This window comes from Artemia sp. Qi Xiang Cuo, chromosome 1 (assembly GCF_049724085.1).
Source record: "Artemia sp. Qi Xiang Cuo chromosome 1, ASM4972408v1, whole genome shotgun sequence".
NCBI lineage: Eukaryota > Metazoa > Arthropoda > Branchiopoda > Anostraca > Artemiidae > Artemia > Artemia sp. Qi Xiang Cuo.
The window spans coordinates 44,120,683-44,146,761 of record NC_142794.1 but is presented as its reverse complement, the minus strand read 5'-3'; the positions used below and the strand labels follow the sequence as shown (position 1 = coordinate 44,146,761).

Here is a 26,079-nt window from a genome sequence, read left to right as displayed (position 1 = left end):
GTATCAACCTGACTCATTAAGGAAGAAGAGCTAGACACATTTACTCTGTTAGGGAAAGGGGGCTCCTAAATTGTTGTTTTCAGCACGTTTACCTGAAAGGGTAAACGTGCTAGCAAAATTAGCAAGAAGTAATATTTAATGTCCTGGTTGTGTTTTTGATGTCTTGACACAATCCAACCTTTTCTGAAGAGAAGCGGCCCCTAAGTTCTTTTCATTTGAACAACTACCAGAATTGGTTATATAATCTTAAGCAAATTGTGTGTATAATAAAGGCGCATTAATTTTCCTAGTACTGCCATTCTGTGGTGCATAGCTGATCTGATCATTGTGGGGGGGGGGTTTCATATTTGTCGTCACATTATCACACAAAGATGCCAGATATAAATAAAGCTGGGCTGGAAAGAAGGCATAGAGTCATATCTATGTTTTTCTTATTCAGAGCCGATCGTACCTCTCTAGGTTATGGAGGAAAATTCTTGCAATCTGGACATCTACTAGAACGCATTTTTGGTAGCTCAGCAAAAGATCGTTGAAAGTTGAGAGCTGATTTCCCCATTTTTCCCCATTTTATTTTGGGGTCTGGGATACGGCCTTTGCAGGGGGACGGGGCTCTGAATTCTTGTATTAAGCACATTTATCAGGAGGGGCTGCGGGTCCAAATCAACATTGGTAAGTATTAAGACCTAGGCTTGTAGTTGTCCCTTTAATGGTCTGCACCTGAACTGACCTCTGTGGAAGGCTTAAGGTTGCCAGAATGTCTTTATTTCTATCTGATTAGTAAACCTAATTATCGTTCATAAGACTATTTGCGCTTTTAGACGGTTGAAGTTCAACCCGATTGACGTTGTTCCTTGTGTTGCTCCACAACCAGTGACCGTTGGGTCCCATGGGTCATAGTTTCTGCCCCTAGGTCTTTGCACCAGATTTGAAGTTTCGACTCTATCCCCTGCTGATTAATATGCTTTCAACGAAAACAAGAGTTTGGCTGAGGTAATTTAGATTTGCCTCAGCCTCTTTAGTTGATTTTCCGCTAGATTATTCCCTTAGATTCTAACTGCACTTGAATTTAAGACTAAACGGTTTATTCTTTATCGTCGACTCTATCCCCTGCTGATTAATGTGCTTTCAACGAAAACAAGAGTTTGGCTGAGGTAATTTAGATTTGCCTCAGCCTCTTTAGTTGATTTTCCGCTAGATTATTCCCTTAGATTCTAACTGCACTTGAATTTAAGACTAAACGGTATGTTTATTCTTCATTTAACTATATATCAAATTGGCTCTATTCCGAGGCTTGTAAAACTTAAAGCATGTGATATTGTAACTATAAATAAAAAAAATAAACAAAAATGCCGTGGAATTTAGTTTGGATCAAAAATGATATTTCAGAATGATATATGGATAGTGATAAACTTGTCAGTGTACAAAATTCTTGGATCAGCATTAACATTAAAAGCAAAAAGAAGAAATTCTGCGCCGCACCGATTTTAGAAAATATCGAAGCAAAAGCGCAAAATGAATTGCTTCTGGTTATTTTCGCTCACCCAAATATTAAGTTTTCATCTTAAATTTTAACATGCTGTGAGCTACATGACAAGTAACCATTTCTGTATTTTGCTGTAATCTCAAACAGGTAATATTGTTGTCTATAGGCTGTTTTGAATGGAACCCTAAAATAACTAAAGAGTAGTGTCATTTGGTTTCCCAATCAACACTATTTACAAATATAATGGTTGTTGTCTTGACAATAAGCCCCATTCTGCCTAATGAGATCAGATATAGCCCTGGGCTAAATATATAGAACAACTATAACAATAAAATTCTTGTTTTATAAAATTTGTATAAAGAAAGCTTCTATTAATCAGATTTTCACATTTCCTTCCATTTGTATCCATGTTTTAAATCATTTTTTAATAACCTATTTATTTATCTGTTGTGATTCTTTCAGAATGATACACAGCCATTGACAGGTAACACAAAAACTCGCTAACGAAAAGGCACGACAATTCAAGCAATGAAACATAACAGATAAATATATTATTTTGGGATATATTTGGCGCCAGTCTCTTTGTTGGGAATCGGTGGTATTACCCTTTTGTCAGTAGGCTACTATCCGTACTACCTTTTATACAGTGTTATCCTCAAACAAATTCTAGAAGTTGAGTATATAATGCAGGAGTAACGTTGACTCAGTTAGCAGTTCAGTATTATGCTGCATGCAAAATTAAATACCATTTGCTTCAGACCCTATTTATGTCTTTTACAGTTTGCATGATCAGCAAGCCCTTATAGACATTGTATTATCGTGTCTACCCGTGGACCCTGAATTACATGGGACCCCGCAGTACCTAGTATCTGGATGCAAATTTGGCAATATTCTAGTCACAGGTAAGCTGCAATTATTGTTGTTCAACCGTTTTTTTTTTTTTTTTTTTTTTTTTTTTTTTTCTCATAATATTGGTATTTAGGGAGGCTGTAGCTAACGAAATGGAAGGATAAAGTTGCAGAAAAGGATAGTGCGATTGCATAGCTCTCAGTTCATCCAAGGGTTTGTGTACATATAAATAATAAGGAAAATGTACAAAAAAATCATTGTAAGCAGGGATACGTTTCAAACAAAACTGGTTGGAGCGAGTATGCCAATATAACATATTTGCGTCTAAGCAAATTAAACGTACTGGCGTTGGGTTTAAACATAAATTATTTTAAATAAATGGCGTTTAACCCATTTAGGACAAATGGCTCCACTTCGTACTTAGTTATTCTAAGTATATTATTTACGGTGTTTGGCAGTAACGTTTATATTTTTGTTTCATTCAAGATGAATGAATACATTAGCATAAAACCCACTGTTAAATTGCAGTGTAATTTTTGAAATCAACGCATGGGGTTTTGTGAAATGATGGGATTTAAAGCTGGAGCCAGCACCGTAATTTTGTATCATCCTTAGAGAAGATACAAAATATTTCTCTCAGCCTCCTCTCCCCCCCCCCCTATGTGTAGGTATATTTACAATTGCGTCAGTCTCCCCCCTGAAAAAAAAAAAAATCTGACACTGTTTTGGGTAACATCTGTACATAAGCGATGTTGGTTTAAAGGATTAAAAATCTGTGAATTTCTAGGTATCAATGTTGCTTAAAGAATTTCTACGAATCCTTGTTTCAACGTAATGCTTTCTTTCAAAAGTCACAATAAAAGAGATTTTTATGACCAAATAACAATCAGCTAAGAGAAGCGCTTAAAAATAACCTTCGAGAGAATTGAAAAAAAAGGAAAGCAACTCCAGCGCTATAGTCGAAAAATTCAAGACAAACACCATTCAGTCAAAATGTATTGGCTATTATACCAAGTATAAAATAAGGTATAAAAGAGAAAAATAATATAGCAAGAGTTTTGTTATAAAGAATTGTGACTTTGGCATGTACAAGGTTTGTCCGGAAAGTAATAGGACTAATTTTCTCTCGCCACGACTGTACTTCGGAGCGTGCGCGCTCCAACTCGATTCGGTAGAGGGCTTTCCTAGCTAACAAATGAGCTGCTGGTCAGTTGTCTCCGAGCACCTGTAGAGTCAGGACAGGCATTTTTGCGTGACGTGTTTTCTGTTAGTGGTGCAAGCCGAAAATGCAGTGTTCGTTAGAGCAGAGGTAGGCGATTAAATTATGTTTGAAACTCGGTAAAACTGCGATAGAAACGTTTGATATGATCAAGCAGGCTTACCCAGATGTTTCTTTAGCAAGAAGTGGTTTTGGTGGCACCAGGCCTCTTTGGAGGGCCGGGAAGAGGTCGCCGATGAAGACCGTACTGGAAGACCTTTGACTTCGACAAAAACCGACAATGTGACTCTTGTGCGCAAAGTTTGGAACTCCGGCCGTCGACTAAGTATTCGTTTAATTGGCCAAATGTTAAATTTACAAAAATCTGTCGTTCATGATATTGTGACGATACATTTGAACATGCGCAATGTGTGCGCGAAGATGGTCTCAAAAGTGCTCACTGAGGACCAGAAATTGCGGCGAGTGGAAAAAGAAAGAAAATTTGAACATGTGTGAAAGTGACCCCCAATTTTTGCATGACGTAATCACAGGTAACGAGTGCTGGATCCTTGAGTATGATCCCGAGACAAAGAGGCTGTCTTCCGAGTGGCACACGTCGGCGTTTTCTCGCCCAAAAAGGCAAGAATGAGCAAATCCAAAATGAAAACGATGTTCGTTGCCTTTTTTACATCTAAGGCATCTTCCACCATGAATTTGTTCCTCCTTGATTAACCGTCGACGCCAAGTTTTATGTGGATGTCCTCAAGAGACTCAAACTAAGGGTCAATTGGGTCCGACAAGACATCGCAACCGACTGGAAGTTGCACCACGACAACGCCCCGGCTCGCAGCCGCCCTACAGCCCATATGTGGCCCCCCGGACTTTTTTTTGTTTCCTAGCCTCAAAAGGCCCATGAAAGGCAAGTATTTTGAGGTGACAGAGGGGATCCAAGCAGCATGCACCGCGGCTCTCAAGACTATTCCGGAGAATGCATACCGTGACGCCTTCAATGCTTAGAAATCGTGCTGGCAGTGCTGCATTGACGCAGAAGGAGCCTATTTTGAAGGTTTTTAAAGAATTGTAAAGAATGGCTCAACAAATGTTTTTAATTTGACTCAGTCCTTTTACTTTCCAGACAAACCCTGTATATTTTTAGGCTACAACATTGTACAATTTTTTCATGTTGTGATAGTTTAGTAAATCCAAGATCAACGATCCGCGATAATGACACTCGATCTTCCCCAGAGATTAATGCATTGATTGTTTCGAACTGGTCGACATTTTATGTTCTTCGTAGGGGGATTAAAAGTTGGAAGAATCACCTTGATGAGAGTATTAAAAAACTTAGCGATATTTATATGTTTAAGAGAGCAATTAAAGAAATCCTTTTCAGTGAGTATGAATTTTGTTTTTTTTTATGAGGAGGGGGTGTGTAAATAAATAATTAAATGAATTATTATAGCCTCTTGTAAAGTTGAAATTGTTTTGTTATAAGGTTTGGGTTGCCAATTAGGATGTGTGATTTGTATTAGTTATTTTATTATTTATTTATTATTTATTAAACACAAAATGAATATAGTTAAGGCCATTCCCTGAACAAATGGCTAAAATACAATTTTCGAAACCATCACACTCCCACAATTCTAAAACATATGTTTAACACGACAAAAGTTGATTTTTAAGGTGACCACAATGGTAGAGCTCAAATTCAAAATTGTCGAATAGCACAATCAGTTGAGTTTTCAACTATTGTGTTTTCTATATTAAGCGATAGCAGAGCGTTGGCCTTATCATTATAGCACTAAATTATTTAAATCGCAGAGTAACTAGCATTACCTAACATTTGTCTAAATGCATATCTATAATAAATACAATTTATTTATTAAGTTATTTCATTATTTATTTTATAGTCCTGTATTATGTAATGTATTTTTGCCACCCCCTCGGGTAAGTTTTTTTTATTTCTCGGGGTGACTGTTAATACTGATGTTGTTTTTTCTTGTGTAATAACTATAAATCCGATTGTATTCTTTGTCTCTTTTTTTTCAATTGTTGTAGGTGGCTTAGGCTGTGGGAAAACTACTTTTGTTGATCAGATCTGCAAGAAATTGGAAGACCCACCATTTGGTGTAAAAGCTGTTTACTTGAATTGCGTCCATTGGAAGGGTAAATATGATTTTTGGTCATTTATTTTGTTTTAAACTTCAGTGGGTTTTTTCCTGTTACTGTTATGATAATGTTAGTTGTATTTAAGGAGTTATTAAGCTACCAACAATAATAAAGCGATATAGCGTTATAGTTATAAAATAAAAGAACGAAAGTAAATATGGAAAATCGTTCTAAGGCTAAAATTACGATGAACAATATTATGTATCAAAGGAATTTCCTCTTATGTTTGACAATTTTTAACACTTTAGATACGGTAATTCAAAGAGCATGTTGTCAAACACGAAATGAGTAAAAGATTAGGTCGCAAAAAGTCGTTCTAAGGCTAAAATTACCATGAACAATATATTTCAAAAGAACTTCCTCTTATGTTTGAAAGTTTTTAATGTTTTCGCTACGGTAATTCAAAGAGTGTGTTGTCGAACACAAAGTGAGCTTGTACGAGAGTAGATCGTTAAAATTTGTTCTAAGGCTAAAATTACCATCAACCGCGTTATTTATCAAAGAAACTTCCTCATGTATTTCAAATTTTTAATATTTTGGCTACGGTAATTCAAAGAGCATGTTGTGAAACACAAAATGAGTTTGTACAAGAGTAGGTGGTAAAAAATCATTCTAATACCATGAACAACATTATGTATCAAAGGAACTTCCTGTTATCTTTGAAATTTATTAATATTTTGGCTACGGTAATTCTAAGAGCATGTTGTCAAACACAAAATGAGTTTCTACAAGAGTAGGTGGTAAAAAATCGTTCTAAGCCTAAAATTACCATTAACAATATTATGTATCAAAGGGACTTCTTCTTAAGATAAGATAAGATTTTATTCATTATCAATACACATACAATAATACACTGTGCTATTCTTCGCAGAGGTACATTTACCTGTAATTAGGAGTTTATATACGGGTCACAAACTAACAATAGCGGATAACTTAGTGAGATAAAAAAAAAGAAAGAAAAAAACAGTAAAAAAAAAAAAAAAAAAAAAAAACATCAATAAAGCATAACATAATTCATTTCTCTGCCTATTATTCTAGAATCAAAAAGGTGATCTTCCTACCCTTCTGCAATCCACTGGTCACAATCAGATTTTACAGAAAAAGAAACGGAAAACAATTAAATGAAAAACTATTGCCAACCATTCAAAACACAAAAGTAAGCCACGAGAAAGGCAAAAAAAAACAATTATACTCACAGTCACAGAAAGAAGAGTAAAAGGGAGAAGAAAAGAAAATATAAATAAATAAAAATTATGAAGTAAAATTTATTGAGGAAAAATTAAATATTTATTCAGGAAAAAGTAAGGAAAATTAATCACATGAAAACGAAAAATGTTTACTTGTCTTTTGAAGGTGTCAAACGAGTGGCATTCTCGAGCCGAATCGGGAAGGGTATTCCAGGTCAAATTACGCGTAACAAAAGGATTAAAATCGGATCTTATTGTTGGTATATGCGGAATTTGGATATTTATAGAACTACGGAGCCGGTACTTTGACCGATCAGATACAAAAGAAGACGTAAATCTAAGGGATCTAGGAATATCACCATGGAGCTGAAGAAAAGCGAAAGATGCACAGGAAAGAATATAAAGTTTTTTAATATCAACTAACGGTTTAGTTGCCGAACGACTTACATCCTGGATAAGATTTATAGCTTTATCGTAAGTATTCGAAAGCGGTTTGAAAAAATAATGGAAAGTAGACATCCATATGACTGGACAATAGGAAACATAAGGATAAATTAAGCTTTGAAATAGGATTCTTAGAATTGGTCCTGGAAAAATATGTTTGAGTTTTCTTAGAATACCGAGGTTTTTGCATACCTCCACTTTGATCAAATCAATATGGTGTTTAAAAGATAAATTGTTATCTAGGAGGATACCTAGGAAACGGACATGGCCATCCTTTGGTCTACTAATAAAGCCTTTGGATATATGAATTTCAGATAATTGAGGACAAGCTTAAGATATACGAGAAAAATTAAAAAATTAGTTTTAGAAACATTTAAGGCAAGAGCTTTAGTATCAAACCAAATGAAACTCTCTCGAAGAAGTCCACTAACCTTGTACGAAACTCATTCTCTGTTCTCCCAGAAGTAATAAGGGTGGTATCATCGGCAAAAGTAAGAAGAGAATCCGAGGTATGCAAACTATGGTTATGGGTACGGGAGAATGTTGGGCAACATAGACGACAGCAGTAAAGAGGATTTTTACTTCTAACTGCAAAAATTCAAAGGCTTTACGAACATCCAGAAACAAAGCGGCAGGAATCAAAAGGGAGTCTAGGGCAGATTGAAGATAATTCAGTAAAACTGCACAAGCATGCTCAATCGAATGATTTGCTCGAAAACCAAATTTAAAATCGTGAAAAAAATCTTCGGAAGTAAGAAAATTATTAAGACGAGAAAGCATCGCTTTCTCAAATATTTTGCTAAACACAGACAACAAAGAAATTGGCCGATAGTTGGCTGGATCATTTTTTGTCCCCCTCCCTCCTTATATAATATGATGACTCGAGCTCGCTTGAGACTACTCGGGATAATACCATACTGAAAGGAAAGGTCAATAAGTTTCGTTAAGGGAGAAATAATGAAAAGAAGTGTGAACTTAATTACTTTAGTAGGAATATTATCAGGGCCAGACGACGAAGAATTTTTCAATCCCATAACAATTTTAGTAATTTCTTTCGCCGTCGCTGGTTCCAAAAACATTGAATTCATACAACGTGGCCCAAGATAAGATCTGAAGTTGGATCTTGAAGGAGAAGGAGAACTAACAGCCGAAGCAGTCCTTTTGCAAATATTCACAAAATATGAAGTAAATGCATCTTCAACAGTCAGCTCGCCTTCGATAATTTTGCCATCGAGATCCAAAAAAGAAGGGACTGATGGAGATTGAAAAGAGGGTCTAAGCACAGAATTTATAACCTGCCAAATTTTTCGTATATCTTTATCTTACCTTTACTTTAGACCTTAGATCCGCCTGTGCCTCCAGAGGCACCCAGGGCATCAAGAAGGAGCCGCCAATCTTCCCGCCGGTTTGCTGCTGCAAGTATGTCCTCCCACTGAGGTTGGATTGATGTGTGCAGGTTACAGAGATCTGTCTGGTACGTTCGACGCAGGGTGTTTCTGGGTCTGCCCCTGCGGCGTGGACCCGATGGCTGCCAATGGAGCGCTGCATTTGGTAGTCGGAGATTGTCCATACGTAGTACATGGCCAAGGTATCTCCATCGGCGGACTCTTATGATATGTGTCACAAGAGGCTGGCCAGTCTTGTCACGGATGGATTGGTTTGTTATTTTCTGCTGCCAATGGATGTTGAGAATTCTTCTGAGACATGTGTTTTCGAAAGCAAGTAACGCTCTTGTTCCTGGTTCATGTGCCAGGTTTCGGCAGCGTAAAGCAGCACTGGCATAACATTGCTATTGAAGAGTCATGACTCTAGCTGTATAGAGAAGCTTTGGGACAGCGATAGTTTCTGTAATCTATTGAAGACCCCATTGGTTTGGTCGATTATTATGAGCCCTTCTTTTGTGGTAGATTCGGTACTTTCTATTAGGCTTCCCAAGTATTTGAAATGGATGACTTGCTCTATGTGTTGGTCTCCACAAGTGATGCTCAGGGGTGAATCTGTGGTAGCCATTCATTTTGTTTTCTGATTATTTATTTTCAGGCCGACATGGCCACCTCTCTCCCTCACTTTGTCAAGGAGTTCTTGGAGTCTTTGCTTGCATGATTTTAGGACGGCGATGTCGTCAGTGAAGTCTACATCACTGAGTCGTGTTTCTGGATTCAGGTTGATTCCGTCTGTGCTTGTACTTCGCAGTATGTAATCAATGACGATTACGAAAAGTAGCGGTGACAAGACGCAACCTTGCTTAACTCCTGACAGAATGCGGAAGAAACGGGTTTGGCCATCTGGTGTCTTTACACAGCACTCGCTATCTTCATAAAACGCAATAATCAGTGAAACTATCTTATCAGGGATTCCGTAATGCAGTAGGATCTTCCACAGACTTTGGCGGTCTACTGAGTCAAATGCCTTCTCAAAATCGATGAATATCATATAGATTTTGGAGCGCCATTCTCTGCTTACTTCCGTCAGTAGCCGTAGGGTGAATATCAAGTCTGCACATGAACGGTTCGGTCTGAATCCATGTTGCTCGTCGCGAAGGTGTCTGTCGAGCTGTGAGCTGATTCTCTGCAGTAAAATGTGCGTCAGCAATTTGCTGGGTATGGAAAGCATGCAGATTCCTCGCCAGTTGCCTGGGAAGGACGTATCGCCTTTCCACAATCTGAAAAACAATTAAAATAATGCTGGGACTTGGCCTTTCGACATACAGAATTGTAAATATTCCTACAAATTTTAAATCGCTGAAAGCAAATAGCTTTTATTAAGGGGCCAGCAGACTTAAAGGTCCTCCAGGGATTATTTTTTCTCCTACAACTCCTAAGGAGACCAGGGGTCATCCAAGGATTTAGAGGAAATGCATTCTTGTACTTACGATTAGAAGGTGAAACAGAACAAATATCAAGAACAGTTTCTTTAATAGACTTATAAAAAGTATCAAATAAATTACCGAAATCAGAATCAGTCAAAATTACCCCAAGAAATTTCTGCTAATCTTGACCTAAGAAGCGTCAATTCCACTTCACCAAATCTAAAAGGCCTCATACTAGATTCACCACTCTTCTCAATAGTCAGTTTATCAAAACAGTATCTAGAGTCAACAGGGAAATGATCAGAAATGTCACTCACTAAAACATAATTTTGGATCACGGTAGCCGTACAGAAAATATTGTCAATCAGAGATGACGTACTTTCTGTTATGGAAGATGGGATACATACAGAAGATAAAGTGCCTGCGTCAAGCATGGACGACAGAAAATCCAAAGATACCGAAGACCTTATATCCATCAAATTTATATTAAAATCTCCCATGATAATTAACTCAGCCGATTGTTTGAGGATGGTATCCAGTAGATCATTAAGGATGTGTAGAAACGGTGGAATCGCACCACTAGGAGGTCGCTGAATAATACCAACAATTAAATATTTACCTCCACATTTTATCTACGAACAATGACTCAAAGACACCTTCGATATTTCTGGATAAATCCATTCTAAGAGAATATGGGAGATTGTTAGAAATATACAAAGCAAAACCACCCTTGGCCATCTTTTGTCGATTCAGTCGCTCCATTTCATAACCTTGCAAATCCGAAAGGATATCATTTTTAGGATCTAAGAAATTCTCGCATAAACCAACAACATCAGGAGGCTCACCAGAAACAATCTGTTTTAGATGGTCAATTGAAGGATAAAGACCCTGGATATTCAACTGCATCATCGAATAACATCCATCCCGTTCGACAGCCTTCCTTACGTTGCAAATGTGTTTATCTGTTACTGGGTGGTATATTGTGGTTAGATAACTAATAACATGCCCAATAGAATTATTAAGTATACTTACAACATCTAACGGGTTATTTTCAAGCTCAAAAAGTCATCCTTCAACTGGGGGCATTCCTGATTTGCCAGTAAAAAGACAACAAATTTTAGATATGGCACTAAATCATAAAATATACATAAAAAAAATACAAGAAAAAAAAAAAAAAACACCATATCTAAGCACAATCCGCGAATGATCGAATCTTTCGCATCATTGATTAACCTGGTGGTTTGGCCAAAATTTACCCACGGTCAGTCCACACATTAGATTTACCGAAGCAATCTCTTGCCGTATTTAAAATTTCACGACGCTTTTTTGATAGCTATTCTGACAAAAATATTCCACTTTCTGCTAGTTTAATCTTTGCTTTGAAAACAATTCGAGCTATTTCAGCATTTTTGAAGCGTATTAGCACTGGAGACACTTTAGATTGATCGTTATAGCCATTCAAACTAAATCAATAAACATTTACCATATTATTGACTTCAAAACCAGGGACCAGTATCTTGTCTTTATTGATAACCGATACCTCTTTCTTTAGATCATTTCCAGGTCTCTGCTTTACTCCATTCATCACTAAGCAATCCAACATCTTTTCTTGCTCAAAATCATCCACTTTTGATTCCAATGACAAAATCCTACTTTCAAAGCTTTTAACCATTGCAAATAGTCCTTTGAGTGATTTTTCTATTTCTTGGAATTTTGGCTTGTAATCAGTGGAAATGGCATCATGAATTTTTTTTTTGACTGTACGTAGTATCAATTCCTTGATTTGCTGTATCAGGGTCTGATAGTTTAGCCTTAACTTGACGGGAAATCTCAGCTGTGAGATTCACTAGTGTGCGATTTAATTCATCCTGGGTAAAAGCTATTTTTTGCAGGATTAGGCCAGGTGCCAGTGAATCTTCTGCAATAATGCTCGCTGGGGTTAATGCTAGATAAGTAGGTGATGACGAATTATAAATGCCGGGAAACGAATCCAATTCGGTAAATGCTTTACCAACATCTTTTTCCGTTCTTTTGCGAGCACTAGGGTTATCCGAAAGTAATTCCAAATTAGTCTGTGCCATTTGGTGCTCAGAGTGATCGCCGTAGCAAAAAACTGTATATCTCCATATTCCTTTAGCACCAGTTTTTGACTGCAAAACAATTGCCGGCCAAGGGGAGTAACTTTTGAAACTAGCGAGAACAATATCAAAAGGCTTGAATTTTGACATGAGCGTAGCAATGAGAATAAATAATCACTTATCTTTGAGTGGGTCAAGTAATCCAGTAATTTGCAAATAATTGCAAGTAGTCCAAGTATTTCAATGCATCAGATGATAATAGTGCTGAATTCAGATGATAATAGTGCTGAATACTAACTCAAAGCCACAATCCATAAATAATCCTTAAGCCGTAATCACATAGAAGTTTATAAATTTATCTAAGAAGTTTCAATTATAATTTCAAAAGTGATGCAATACGAGTCAATTACTCCCGAAAGCCAAAGTCAGTGGCAAAAGGTTTTGCAAGCAATCCAAGAATTTCACTTTAGATGTTGTTTATTTGAACGAAATGAAATATAATCTGATTAGTTAGATGTTGACACCTTGAAAATTAGTTCAGTACTAGTTTGGTTTGAAAATTTTTAACACTTCGGCTATGGTAATTAAAAGAGCATGTTGTCAAACACAAAATGAGTTTGTAAGAGATTAGGTCGCAAAAAGTCGTTCTAATGCTAAAATTACCACTAACAACGTTATATATCAAAGAAACGGTAATTCAAAGAGCATGTTATGAAACACAAAATGAGTTCGTACAAGAGTAGGTGGTAAAAAATCATTCTAATACTAAAATTACCATGAACAACATTATGTATCAAAGGAACTTCCTCTTATCTTTGACAATTGTTGGACTCCTTGGTCCCACTTTGTTCAGATAAATGTCCCTCCCAGATTCATTTCTTTTGGCCCCTTAATTATTTTCCTTCCCCGAGTAATAAATATTAATTTTCCTTTATTTTTGTGACGCCAATTTGGGTCTTCTTAATTGCGTACGTGTTTAATAGACCACGAGGTAAGAAATTGCGCAGTTAGGGAGGTTGACCAGTAAATTAGTAAGTCCTAGGATTGGCTGGAAAGATTCATTTACTACCCTCGTAACCCCTGTCGCAGCACGCGGCTAGCGGGCTGGGAGAAAGAGTCCTTTTTAGTTCAGTTCTTTTATACAACGTGTTGTGAATACAGTAAGGTTTTTTTTATGTACTTTTTTAACTTTTCAGCTTTGGTCGAAACTAAAGAGATAGTTAGAAAACCTTATCGGTAAACTTTGGCTTTAAATGTGGCCATAGACCATCCGATCACGTTAGTATACGGAACCGTTGGAGTAACCGCGGAAATCCCACTAATTTGGGGCCGACGAGGGAACTCCCCCTCCAGTAAATGGCATAGCAGCTCTTTTGCGCCATTTTTGCCTTTAAAACTGGTGACCCCCGCACGTTACACGTCCAATAAATGGTGCCAGCGGTACTGACACTTCAATAAGAGGTGGCAGCGATTTAAGGTCCTATCAGTAAATCTGATAATAAAAGAATTCCGCGCTTTCGAAAAGACGGGTTAATTTGGCCTAGAAAGTAACCTATTGTGGGTAAATATATAAAAATCGTAAAAAGAAATTTTTTATCTGAGCTGTGCCTAGTCGGATAATAATAGGTAATAAAATTTAAGAATCAATAAATCACGCGAATAATTATACTTGTGAGACAAGGGAGGCTGCGCCACCCGCAGATAATCGACAAATTAAAAGGAAATAATTTTTCACGAAAGGATAAAAAGAAACATTGATAAAAGGATTTTCATTTGAACGAAAGACGTTAAATAAACCTTGAAATAATGGCGGACAAACGAAGAATTCAGACAAGATCTAGAGCGGCAAAACAAAAATCGGATTCAGACACACAATTGTGTGCGACTCCCGCTGGAAATACCCCAAGAAAAACACCGTCAGATAGAACCATATATCACTCAACAGATGAAATAGACATTTCTGGGACCTATGAAGAGGATATCTTCAAACCAAAATCAGTAATAGAGCGATCCCCGGTACGAACCAGAGAAGAAGAGAAAAGTCTAAAACAAATGCAGAAAGAATTACTCGCAGATTGAGAAACCCGAACAAAAGAAACAGTGGCGATAATACATGAGGAAAAGTCATTACATGAAAGAACGGGTATAACAAAACAAACTCACCCTTCAGAGAAGGTACAAAAAGTAGGGGGGAGTTGGGGGGAGAAGAAAATATTATACAACGAGAAGACTCAGAAAATAAATTAAGAGAATATAAAGACAGTGATATTTAAAGTAGGCCAAGTAGCAGGAGTAGTAGAAGTTCAATTTCCAGCAGGAGCTCACGAAAAGGCACTAAAATAGATATGACACAACGACTTTTAAATTTCATAGAGAAGGGAAGATTAGACAGAGTACGAAGAGAGGAAGAAGATAGAGACCAAAGAGAAAGAGATATAATTGCTAGAGAAAAAAAGGAAGAGGCTTATGGTAAAGCCAGAGAAAAAAAGGAAGAGGTTGATAGGATAGACAGAGAAAAAAAAGGAAGAAGCTAATAAGATAGCCATAGACAGATAGGAAGAGGCAAACAGAGAAGACAGAAAATGCATAATGGAACTTATTGCCGGGAGAAATTCCCAAGAGCCTCAGAAATTGTTTACAATAGAGATAACGCAGGCAGTAAACCTTCAACCAATGAAAGAAAATGAAGATGTACATTTATTCATATAGAATTTTGAAAAAACGGCGGAATTAAGCGGATTACCGAGAGAAAACTGGGTGACAAGAATACAACCCCTCCTCAACTACAAAGCACAACTTGCATACAAAGCATTACCAATGGAATACTCAAAAGATTTTGAAAGACTAAAACAAGCCATTTTTGAAAAATTTCAACTCTTCCCCGAGCACTTTCAAAGAAGGTTTAGAAGCGAAAGAAAGCGAGATAACGAAACTTATAAAGAACACGGGTACAAATTGAAAGATATGTGTGTAAAATGGCTAGAGATAGAGAACTATACAATATTAGAAGACCCGGAACAAATAAAAGATAAGATAACGGGAATAGTTAATAAAACAGCGATGGAACAATTCTTAGAAAAGACCCATCCAAATATGAGAAGGTACATAAACTAAACAACCCCACAAAAAAATGAAGAACAGTCCTAATTAGCAGACAGGCACACTGAAATTAGAAGTGAGGCATTCCCACAAAAACAAAGGTTGGGAGGACCTGGTAGAAAAGAATACCAGCACACAGAGAATAAAAAGAATGCTAGTCAAATATGGCAAAAACACGGAGAAGTAACATGCTACCACTGTGGCTTAGGCGGCCACTATAGCCCCAATTGCTCAAATAAGGAAGATAGAAAATACGGACGAAAGCAGGAACAGTATGACGTTACCTATTACAACTGTAACAAACGAGGACATTACACCTCAGATTGCTAAAGCGCGAAAAAAAATTCCAACAATAATTACAGAAGAAGAGACTATGGGGCAAGCGGAAGACAAGACAATCCGAGAAATGATCGATCCCGAGAGAATTGGAAAAAGTCTCAAACGTATAAGAGAACCGCATGGTTAAAAGCCCAGAGAATATGAAAACTTGCGCATTTGCAGAATCACACAAAGTATGTGACGAACTAACTGGTAAATCGGTAGAAATAGCTATTGATTCCTGCAGCGACCAAACCTATGTACGGGAAGACTTGATAAAGAAAACCGCCATAAATTACAAAAATAAAGTGGCATTGCTATGCTACTATGGAGCAGAACATAAATGTCCGACAGCTCAGGTCATAATAGAATTAGCCAATAAAGAGGGAAATACGGTTAAAAATGAATTAAAAGTAAGGGTTGTACCTACTCTTGCAGTAGACATTTTATTAGGGGGAGATTTCGGAAATATCGAAAACTTTCTTGCACTAAAAGCAACCTCCATGATAAAAAGAGTAAATGCGGTGACACGAAGTTAAGAAAAAAATAAAAGGGAGGCTGGGCCGTCCCCTAATGAAAATGATGATCAGAATATACAAAACCCATTTCAATTCAACGACGAGATATTCATAAAAAATGCAAAACTAAGAAAACCGAAAAGCCAAAAAAGGGCAGATAAAAAGAAATATAACCAAAAACAAGAGAAATTATTGACCGTAGAAAAAGAACCAGAAAAGACCAAAGAGGAACTAACCGAAACACTCGGAATAACTTCCGAAAAATTTGCAGAATTACAAACAAATGATAGAGATTGCAAAAAAATAAAAGAAGCACTATCGAATCAAAAGAATCCACAATCTAAACAGTTTTCCAGTAATGGAAATCTACTTTACAAAATAATGGAAACCGGGGAAAACGCTAGAAAACTTCAACTTTTGGTACCACATGAATTAAGGAAAGCGGTAATAAAGTTGGCTCACTCAAGCCCAACGGGGGGACACATGGGATCCCAAAGAACAAGAGATAGAGTCTTACAGCGTTTTTGGTGGAAATGATTAAACAAAGATATTATCAACTTTTGTAAAAGATGCAAAGACTGTCAATTAGTTGCATACTAAAATCCAAATGAAAAAGTTCCAATGAAAAAAATGCCCATTTTCGGTAAACCCTTTGAGAGAATTTCAACGGATATTGTGGGTCCACTCCCGAAATCTAACGCAGGAAACAGATTTATTTTTGTTATCAATGATCTGGCTACAAGATACCCAAAAGTTGTCCCAATGCAAACAGTAAGAGCACCAAAAATCACAGAAGAATTAGCAAAACATGTCTCACGTCACGGAATTCCGAAGGAAATTTTAACAGATAATGGAACCAATTTTATATCGACATGCATCCGAAAATTATACAAAATTATCGGTATTAAACAAGTATTAACTACTCCATTCCATCCTCAGACAAATGGAGGGACAGAAAGATTTAACGGAACCCTAATTAGTATGTTGAGACGTTTTGTAAGAGATGATGTAAACCAATGGGACAGAATGCTTCCTTATGTCCTTTTTGCATACAGAGAAACTCCACACCAAGCTATAGGTTTCTCGCCATTTGAATTACTATATGGGACAAACCCAAGGGGGTGTTAGACATTTCAAATTAATCATTGGAGAATGATGAGAAAAAAGAAGCAACAGTGATAATCCACGTCCTATGACTACGAGAGAAACTGTATAACGACACCGAAAGTGCAAAGAAATCACAGGGGACATTTGCGCATAAAACTAAAACATGGTAATACAAATTAACCCAACTGTACGAATTGAAGAAAGGGGAGGAAGTTCTCATTTTATTACCGGACGGAAATAATAAATTGGAAGTAAGATGGAAGGGACCGTTTAAGGTGAAAAAGAAAATGAATGATGTAAATTATATAATAGAATTAGATGGAACAAGAAAAAAGGAAGAAGTTTACCATATGAATTTACTGAGAAAATTTAACAAGGAAAATGAAAAAGAAAACCTCAAGGATCCGCAAAAGCGCTGTCTCATGATTTCGACCTCAGAACATGACGAGGAAAGTGCCCCCTTAGGTACAATAGACCTGGCAGAAGCACATAGAAACGCCATTGAAAGGGCTTCAGCAAACAAATATCTGAGCTAGGCTCAGAAATCCCAATTTAATAAGTTACTCACGGAATTTGCAGATGTATTTACAGACCAAATCGGAAAAACAGAAAATTTAGTACATAAGATACTATTAAAGGACAAGAAAGCAATAAAACAATACCCGTACCGAATACCGGAAGCAAAAAGAAAAGAAATGAAAAAAGAAATTGACCGAATGCTCGAGTTAGGGGTGATAGAACCATCAAATTCAGAATATACAGCACCAGTCGTATTAGTCCCAAAGAAAGATGGCTCCATTCGATTTTGCGTAGAATACAGGAAACTGAGTAATATTTTCGAATCAGACGCGTACCCTATACCAAGAATGGATGAAATTCTAGAATCAGATGGCTCCACAAAACTTATATCAATTTTAGACCTGAGAAGGGGATATTGACCAGTAAAAATGGAACCAGATGATTCAGCCAAAACTGCCTTTATTACTACATTTGGGTTGTACCAATTTAGGTACATGCCATTCGGACTAAAAGGGGCACCAGCAACATTCCAAAGGCTAGTAGATTATATTTTAAATTCCTTACCCTATACAAGAGCCTACTTGGATGACATTATAGTATTTTCGAACTCGTTCAATGAAGATCAATCCATATGGAACAAGTATTAACTAGACCGAGGAGAGCTGGACTAACTTTGAATGTATAAAAATTTAAATTAGTGCAGACACAGACAGAATACCTGGGACACAAAATAGGAAACGGTATAATAGCCCCATTAAGGAAAAAAACAGAAAAAAAAATTAGAATTGCAGAAGGTCCAGTTACACAGAAAAAAGTTCTGTCATTTTTGGGGTTAGCAGGTTATTATAAAAAATTTATGCCAAATAGTGGAACAGATATAACAACTTTGAGAGATTCAATATGAAAAGCGGCCGTATACCCTAGGCAATTGTTAAAGATAGAACTAAAAGCATTTGATACACTAAAAGAGATTTTTTGTAACAAGAGGGTACTCTGAGATCCAGATTTTTCCTTACCATTTGTGCTACAAACTGACAGTTCAAATTACGGATTAGGGGCAGTTCTATCCCAAAATTTTGAAGATAGGGAACATCCAATCACATTTAAATCCAGAAAATTATAAAAAGTAGAATTAAATTATACCACAATTGAAAAAGAATGCCTTGCGATAATTTATGCGGTCAAAAAACTGGACTATTATTTATATGGAAGTAAATTTAAAATAATAACGGATCACAACCCATTGAAATGGCTGAATATAATGAAGCCAGATAACCGACGATTAGCACGGTGGGCCCTATGCTTAAAAGAATATGATTTGGAAATAAAATCAAGACCGGGGACAGATAACGGAATTGCTGACGGCATGTCCCGATTGGGAAAAAAGAATAATATAAGTTAAATTAGGCGGGCTGTGCCTACCTAATACCATGTATATATACGAAAAAGATAATAATTGTATTTTTTCTTCATTAAATAGATGTCGATATTTTGGGGTAAACGTCTGCCGACGGAGAAGGAGGTCAAAGAAGCATTTATGGCACAGGACATAGGATGTCTCTAAAATTGGACGAAACCAGTAATGATACCAATGGTAGAAATGAAACAAAAGAAACCAGTAATAATGCCAGACCGAGTAGTAATGGAGCGACCCATTGTAGGGTACACAATATTTAAAGCCGACATTGTCGCGTGGAAAATTACACCTCCATAGGGAAGGCTTGTGGAACTGGCGAAACACCTGCACCGAAGCGGAAACCATCTAGCGGTGAAGGAGATGTTTCACCGCATAAAAGAATACGTGCATATTCCAAGCCTCAATCAAATTTTAAAGGAATCGGTGGAGGGGTGTGGCTGTTCGGCATGGAAGGAAGAGTCCCTTCGAAAACGCCAGCTGCTGTCCCATCAGAAAGGGAAAAGAGAGGTAGGGACCCACGCCAGAGCAGAAACAAGCAGATCCCAAAACCCTCCACCGCATTCACAAGAAATAAAGACACGTCAGACTGGACGGGGGGCTGTGCCTGGCCGTCCATCGTTATTAGGAATCGACCAACCAATATTCAGCTATCAAATACCCCAAAGACCGCAGGCTGAGCCCTCGCGCCCTTACGTCAACCCTCCTCTTCCCCCTCCAAATCGTTACACCCGTCCACCCACCACACACATTCGCCCAAGCACCACTCCTTATTTACACCCCTCCCCAACTCGTCACAATCAACCGAATTCTAGATTCATTCGCACCCCAATAAAACCCCACCACAATTCCCGTAACTCTCACAATCCCAACTCATCACCAGCCTCATCTGGAGTGGCCTTACAAAGGCAACCTTCGAAAGGAACAACTATTAATGCAGCCGCACCAAAGATTCATTACCCCGCTATGGATATTCGGTTTCCTGCTACTGCAACTACAAGCAGAGCAGAGATTATTTATTCCGCCACGGATATTCGATATCCGGCCGAGGAAATAAAACCCCTGCTACCTATGTCAACCCCCTTAATCCCCCCAGAAAAATTAACTGATAGGGCTCTCCTTAAAATGTTCGTTAACCGTCAGGAGACTCCCGAGGACGACATCCTACAATTATTTCCAACGGAGGAGGAAGAGAGGATACTGAAAAAAGAGGAAAACTTCATAGTACCCTACACTACTCGGCAAGGCAGAAACCCCCACACGGCAGGATCTATAAGGAAGAAATAAACAGGAAGACCGGAGCAAGATGAAGAAAAATTTAGTGTTTATTTTAATTTGATTTTATGTCTGAGTTTCCAGCCAATCCACCGGAGATACGGGCCATCTATCTTAGGAGGGAGGGGTTGGAACCCTTGGTCCCAGTTTTTTCAGATAAATGTCCCTCCCAGATTCATTTCTTTTGGCCCCTTAAGTATTTTCCTTCCCCGACTAATAAATATTAATTTTCCTTTTATTTGACGCCATTTTGGGTCTTCTTAATTGCGTACGTGTTTAATAGACCACGAGGTAAGGAATTGTGCAGTTAGGGAGGTTGGCCAGTAAATTAGTAAGTCCTAGGATTGGCTGGAAAGATTCATTTACCACCCTCGTAACTCCTGTCGAAGCACGCGGCTAGCGGGCTGGGAGAAAGAGTTCTTTTTAGTTCAGTTCTCTTATGCAACGTGTTGTGAATACAGTAAGGTTTTTTTTATGTACTCTCTTATCTTTTCAGCTTAGGTTGGAACCAAAGATAGTTAGAAAACCTTATCGGTAAACTTTGGCTTTAAATGTGGCCATAGACCATCCGATCACGTTAGTATACGGAACCGTTGAAGTAACCGCGGAAATCCCACTAATTTGGGGCCGACGAGGGGTCTCCCCCTCCAGTAAGTGGTATAGCAACTCTTTTGCGCCATTTTTGCCTTTAAAAGTGGTGACCCCCGCACGTTAAATGTCCAATAACAATTTTTAACACTTTGGCTATGGTCATTCAAATAGCGTGTTTTAAAATACAAAATGAGCTTGTACAAGAGTAGAACAAACTTAGTTATGTTGGAATCTTCAATTGTTATAAATGAACAATTGTTTTTCCAATAAAGCTATTTTGAAGGAACTATTTTGATATTAAAAGCTCTGAATTTTTCCTATTCAGAATTAAATAGGAATTGATAATAAAAATGGGAACCAAATTTTTACAACCAAATATAAATGAAAACGGATTGCAACAATTGAGAGAGTCTATTTCATTTAACAGAGTATGTCGTAAATACCAGTTTGACACAAAGTTTCAAGTAATGCCTTTAAAATAGCCTCAGGCAACAGGACCAAAATATGCACATACCTTCACCCATTCAATATGCATTCATACGTTTGCTCTCCTCGACTAGAAAGAAAAGGATTAAAATTTAAATTAACAAATATTTTAAAGTTTAAGTAGTAATATCAATTTTCTGCATTATTCTAATGATTTGGGTTCAAACAAATAATAGCAAGTTATATATTCAAACTATTATAGCATTTCGATTATTTAGTATGGATTTTGGAAAAAGAAGATTTAATTATTAGGCTATAGAAGATTTAATTCTTAGTCGAAATTCGTAAGACAAAAAAGAAGAATGTATTTTAAATCTAATCTGGAATGGAGTAATATATATTAGTTTTCATATGTAATTGAAAGTAATTGACTTAAGCTACTATGAAGTGGATGTAATGAAAACATCTTTTAAATAGAACACTATGGGTAGGCTGGGGGGGGGGGGTCGCGAATAAATTGGACCATTATTTTGTTAAGTTCGTATTGTTTGTGCAATACAAAATTATTTAATTTTTATATTTTGATTTTACAAGGGAGAGGGATAATTGCCCAATCTACTCTCTTCCTCGTTTGTGCCGAAATTCGGCCACTAGCTGTAGCGAATCCTAAGATTTTTTTTCTTATGTGGTTAATTTTATGCAACTAATTAGCAACGAACAAAGCAAAACTTTTCACTAAGTTACTATGATGTCATTGTGTTATTATTTTAAAATCTTTTCTTATAGGTTACTCTCAGCACAGCCTTTACGTGATTGACAACATCTATGAAACCATATTAATATGATACTATGGTACCATACGTGGTACTATGCGCCATCAGCATGGTCTTTGGCATCTGTAATGATTAATGAATGTACTACAGTAAATATAGGCATGTGTGCTCATGAACATCGCTTCGAGCACAGTATTTAATCCATCTACTAGCTTTGTGATAAAATAAATTAAAATTTTTGAAAATAGTATTAAATACGAACGATCGAAACATCTGGAGATCTTGTTAGAATAATCAAATTCAGTGAGGGATGGGAAGCGTTTTTCAAACTTGAAGCTGCTTTCTGAATTCTTAAATCCTGAAGTAGTCTTTAAATGAACACTGATAAAAAGTAATTTCCTGCAATACTTAAAAATACAGGCACTAAAAATATACTTTATGGGACTTAAGACTGCCTCATTTACCATGAAAACATCTTTGGCTCGCCTAAAATTTGTATGCACCTTGGTTAGAAAAGTTCTTTGATTTTTTATGTATTTCAAGCAAGCCAGATTTACGTTGCTTGGACAGCGTGAAGTTTTTCGGGAGCATTACTTCGATTCCGTTTCATCCGCATTGACATAATACTGAAGTTGTCAACCTCTCAAAACTTTATAAATGGTATACATCAGGAATATTTTTTTTTTAAGACGAGATGTTCATTAAAATACGATCCCAAAAAAAGTTGTATTGTTAAAACCATATTTATCCTGAATTTCCGAATATTGAGTCATTGTTTTAAAATGCACCATGTAAAACTAACTAGTGCTCTGCTACTTGGCCCCAAATAAAAACGGAACACAATCAGTGCTGTTATTTCAAAAATTATAGTATATACAAGCTAAGGCTATATTAATTTACCTTACTATATAACACCTATTATTTCTAACAGTTTGACGCTGTGTCTAAAAATAATTTGATTCTATGAAAAGTTTGACTAAAAATAATTTGTTTCTACGTCTGTTTCCGGCTGATGGCTACGTAAACACATTCTTAGTAATCAGTAAACTATTTCATTGCTTTGCTTATTTTTTACAATTACTGCGCAATAGATTTTATAAAGACAAAGTCTTCTATCTTTAAATGTAATGAAAACGACCAAAAAGGTAGACCAATTACCGCAAGTATGTAACCTCTCGTCCCCGAAGAAGAACAAGTTTTACGATTCTTGCTAACAAGGCACTCTGTAACAAATCGAAAATTCTCCAAAAAAGAAAATTTAAAGCCTGTTAGCGTCTGAGCCGTTACAATCAACTGTCTAAAATTCCTCGGTTAACGTCTCCTTGACTGTAAATACCTTTTTACTAAATTATAAGTGAATGCAGGCAATTTAGTGCGGATGAACTTTCATATTTTTCCTCTGAAAGTCCATCCGCTCTGTCTCTTTGCCCAAAATTACTTACCCTGTAAGTTCCAAGCAGATTGGTGGTCGGAAAGGGGAAATGTACCTCTAAATTCATCGTTATCATGTCTCATTGACTCAGATTACTTGCCCTATGAATATCATGCCGATCAGTCACAATAAAATTCCCTGCCTATTTCTCTGCCAAAAATTCGGCGAGGGAGCTGGTCTTGGAAGGTCTAAGGGTGCGCTTCGTGCTTTGGGTCATACAGTTGAGAAATTCTTGCGGTGAAGGGCGGCTTGTCTTTGAGGGGCCACTTGCCTATTTCGTACTTGAAATAATACAGATTGAAAATCATTGCATATCGTTGATTCAAACAATTTGCAACGTGCCTACCCTTTCACTCAATTAAATTTAAAAAACTCCAATTTTTTTTTTTTTGAAGGTGCGACATTAAAACTTAAAACGAGCAGAAATTATTCCGTATATGAAAGGGGCTGTCCCCTCCTCAATGCCTCGTTCTTTACACTAAATTTTGACTCTTTGTCGTAACTCTACTTTTTAAAGCAATAAAAACTTTAGCGTAAGGAGCGAGGCGTTGAGGAGGGGACAGCAAAAATGTGGAATGTGCAAAAATGTAGAATTATTATTTTTTTTTTCATAGGTGATCATATTGATCTAGTGATCGTAGAAGACCGGGAGAGGGCTCGTTTGATCGGGAATTAAAAGTTCTAGTTTCCTTTTTAAGTGACCAAAAATATTGGAGGGTATCTAGCCCCCCCTTTCCCCAACGTCATTTTTCCACGCCCGTTTGTTCCCCAACGTCAGCCGATCAAAATTTTGATATAGCCATTTTATTCAGCATAATCGAAAAACCTAATGATTATGCCTTTTAGGATGACGTAACCTCCCCCCTCCTCACCGTCCCTGGGGGGAGGGCTGCAAGTTATAAACCTTGCCCATTATTTACATATAGTATTGGTTATTGGGAAGTATACAGACGTTTTCAGGGGGGATTTTGATGGTTGTGGGTTCGGGGGTTACGTGGGAGGATCTTTTCATGGGGTAAGGGAATTTTCCATGGATGGGGAGCTGGATTTTCCAGCATTATTTCAGGAAATTAAAATTATCCCTCGTCAATACCTTGCTCTTTACGCTAAAATTTTTTTTAGTAATTTAAAAATAGCTATTTGCTCTAATTAAACGGTCTTTGTGATTCATGAGTCATTCTTAAAGAACTGGGACAAAATTCAAACTTAGCTTAAAGAGCGAGGTATTGACGAGGGCCTAACCTAACATCATTTTTATACAATCCTAAAATGGGCTTATCCCAGATTTGCCTCTCAATCACTCGGACTATCTGTCTTGGTTTTTTCTACAATTAGCCATGTCTTGATGCCTGCAAAATACTTGATTTAATTCCTTCCCATATCCCTAATAATTTCTGTTCGTTTTAAGTTCTAATGTTGTTCCTTACTTCGGTTAAAAAGAACTTTTTTTTTCTTAATCTTACTATAGAACAACTTTCTTATATTACCATTAGGAGAGAAGCAAAGAGAGAACTATTGAAAACCCCCAATTTTTGAAACATAGAGAGAACTATTAAAGTTTAAACGTGATACCATTCTTCTACTTCATCCCCAATCGCAGAAAATTATATCACAAACTCAACAGAATAGCAAACAGAAATTGCTCGTAAAAGCAGAAAGTAGCACTTTCAGGCCCGTGGAGAGATTTTCCTTGTTTGGATTGAAAAATTTCCTATTTGTTAATGTAAGAAAACATACCAGAACTGGGGGCAGGGAACTGTCGCTCATCTTAAAAAGTTTTAGATGTTAACCTAGTTTAATTTCAAACTACCAGATTGCTTACTTGCTTGAACAGAGCTTTCAACTCGAAAGCAAAAACACAGCTTGAAGAAACGAAATTTTGGCAAAACAGTCTTCTCTGACACATGCTATAAAACTTCGCTTCAACTGACACACTGTTTGTTCTGGCTCGAGGACAAGCGAAAACCATCCTTTTCTTACCCTAGGTCAGAATTAGACCTAGCTTTCATAATGTAATATCTTATTTATTAACCTGACCGGAGATCCGCACTTTCAGTAAAAAAATTGCAGAAGTCAGGCCCTTGCTGCTTTCTTGCAATAAACGAAATCGACGGCAGAGGGGTAAAAATAAAAGGAAAAAAAACAATTGTGTTGCTCCTGCACCACATCTTTCTTAAAACATAATTGGATATATTTTATAAATCTGTATCGTCAAGAAAAAATAACAGGTGGTGACAAGATAATTTATATTTGAGATCATATTGAAACGTATTCATTTTTCGTTTTTGACCCAGACTATGGTCTCTTCGTTACATTGGGCTATTTCAGTAGTCGGAAGATAAAATGTTAGCTTTCACGTGATCGGACGAAGTGGTTGCTCAGGGAAATTT

The 26,079-nt window shown here is 37.1% G+C and overlaps 1 protein-coding gene across 3 annotated transcripts in view; it reads left to right on the top strand.

The window, feature by feature from the left end:
* LOC148956357 (peroxisomal ATPase PEX1-like) overlaps positions 1 to 26,079 on the top strand; it is an 84,965-nt gene that overhangs the window by 22,039 nt on the left and 36,847 nt on the right. For all 3 annotated transcript variants that reach the window (XM_089095025.1, XM_089095030.1, XM_089095020.1), the window contains exons 7-8: positions 2,264 to 2,385; positions 5,589 to 5,696. In XM_089095025.1, the coding sequence (XP_088951151.1) occupies positions 2,264 to 2,385; positions 5,589 to 5,696 (230 nt within the window). The remainder of the gene's footprint in view (positions 1 to 2,263; positions 2,386 to 5,588; positions 5,697 to 26,079) is intronic.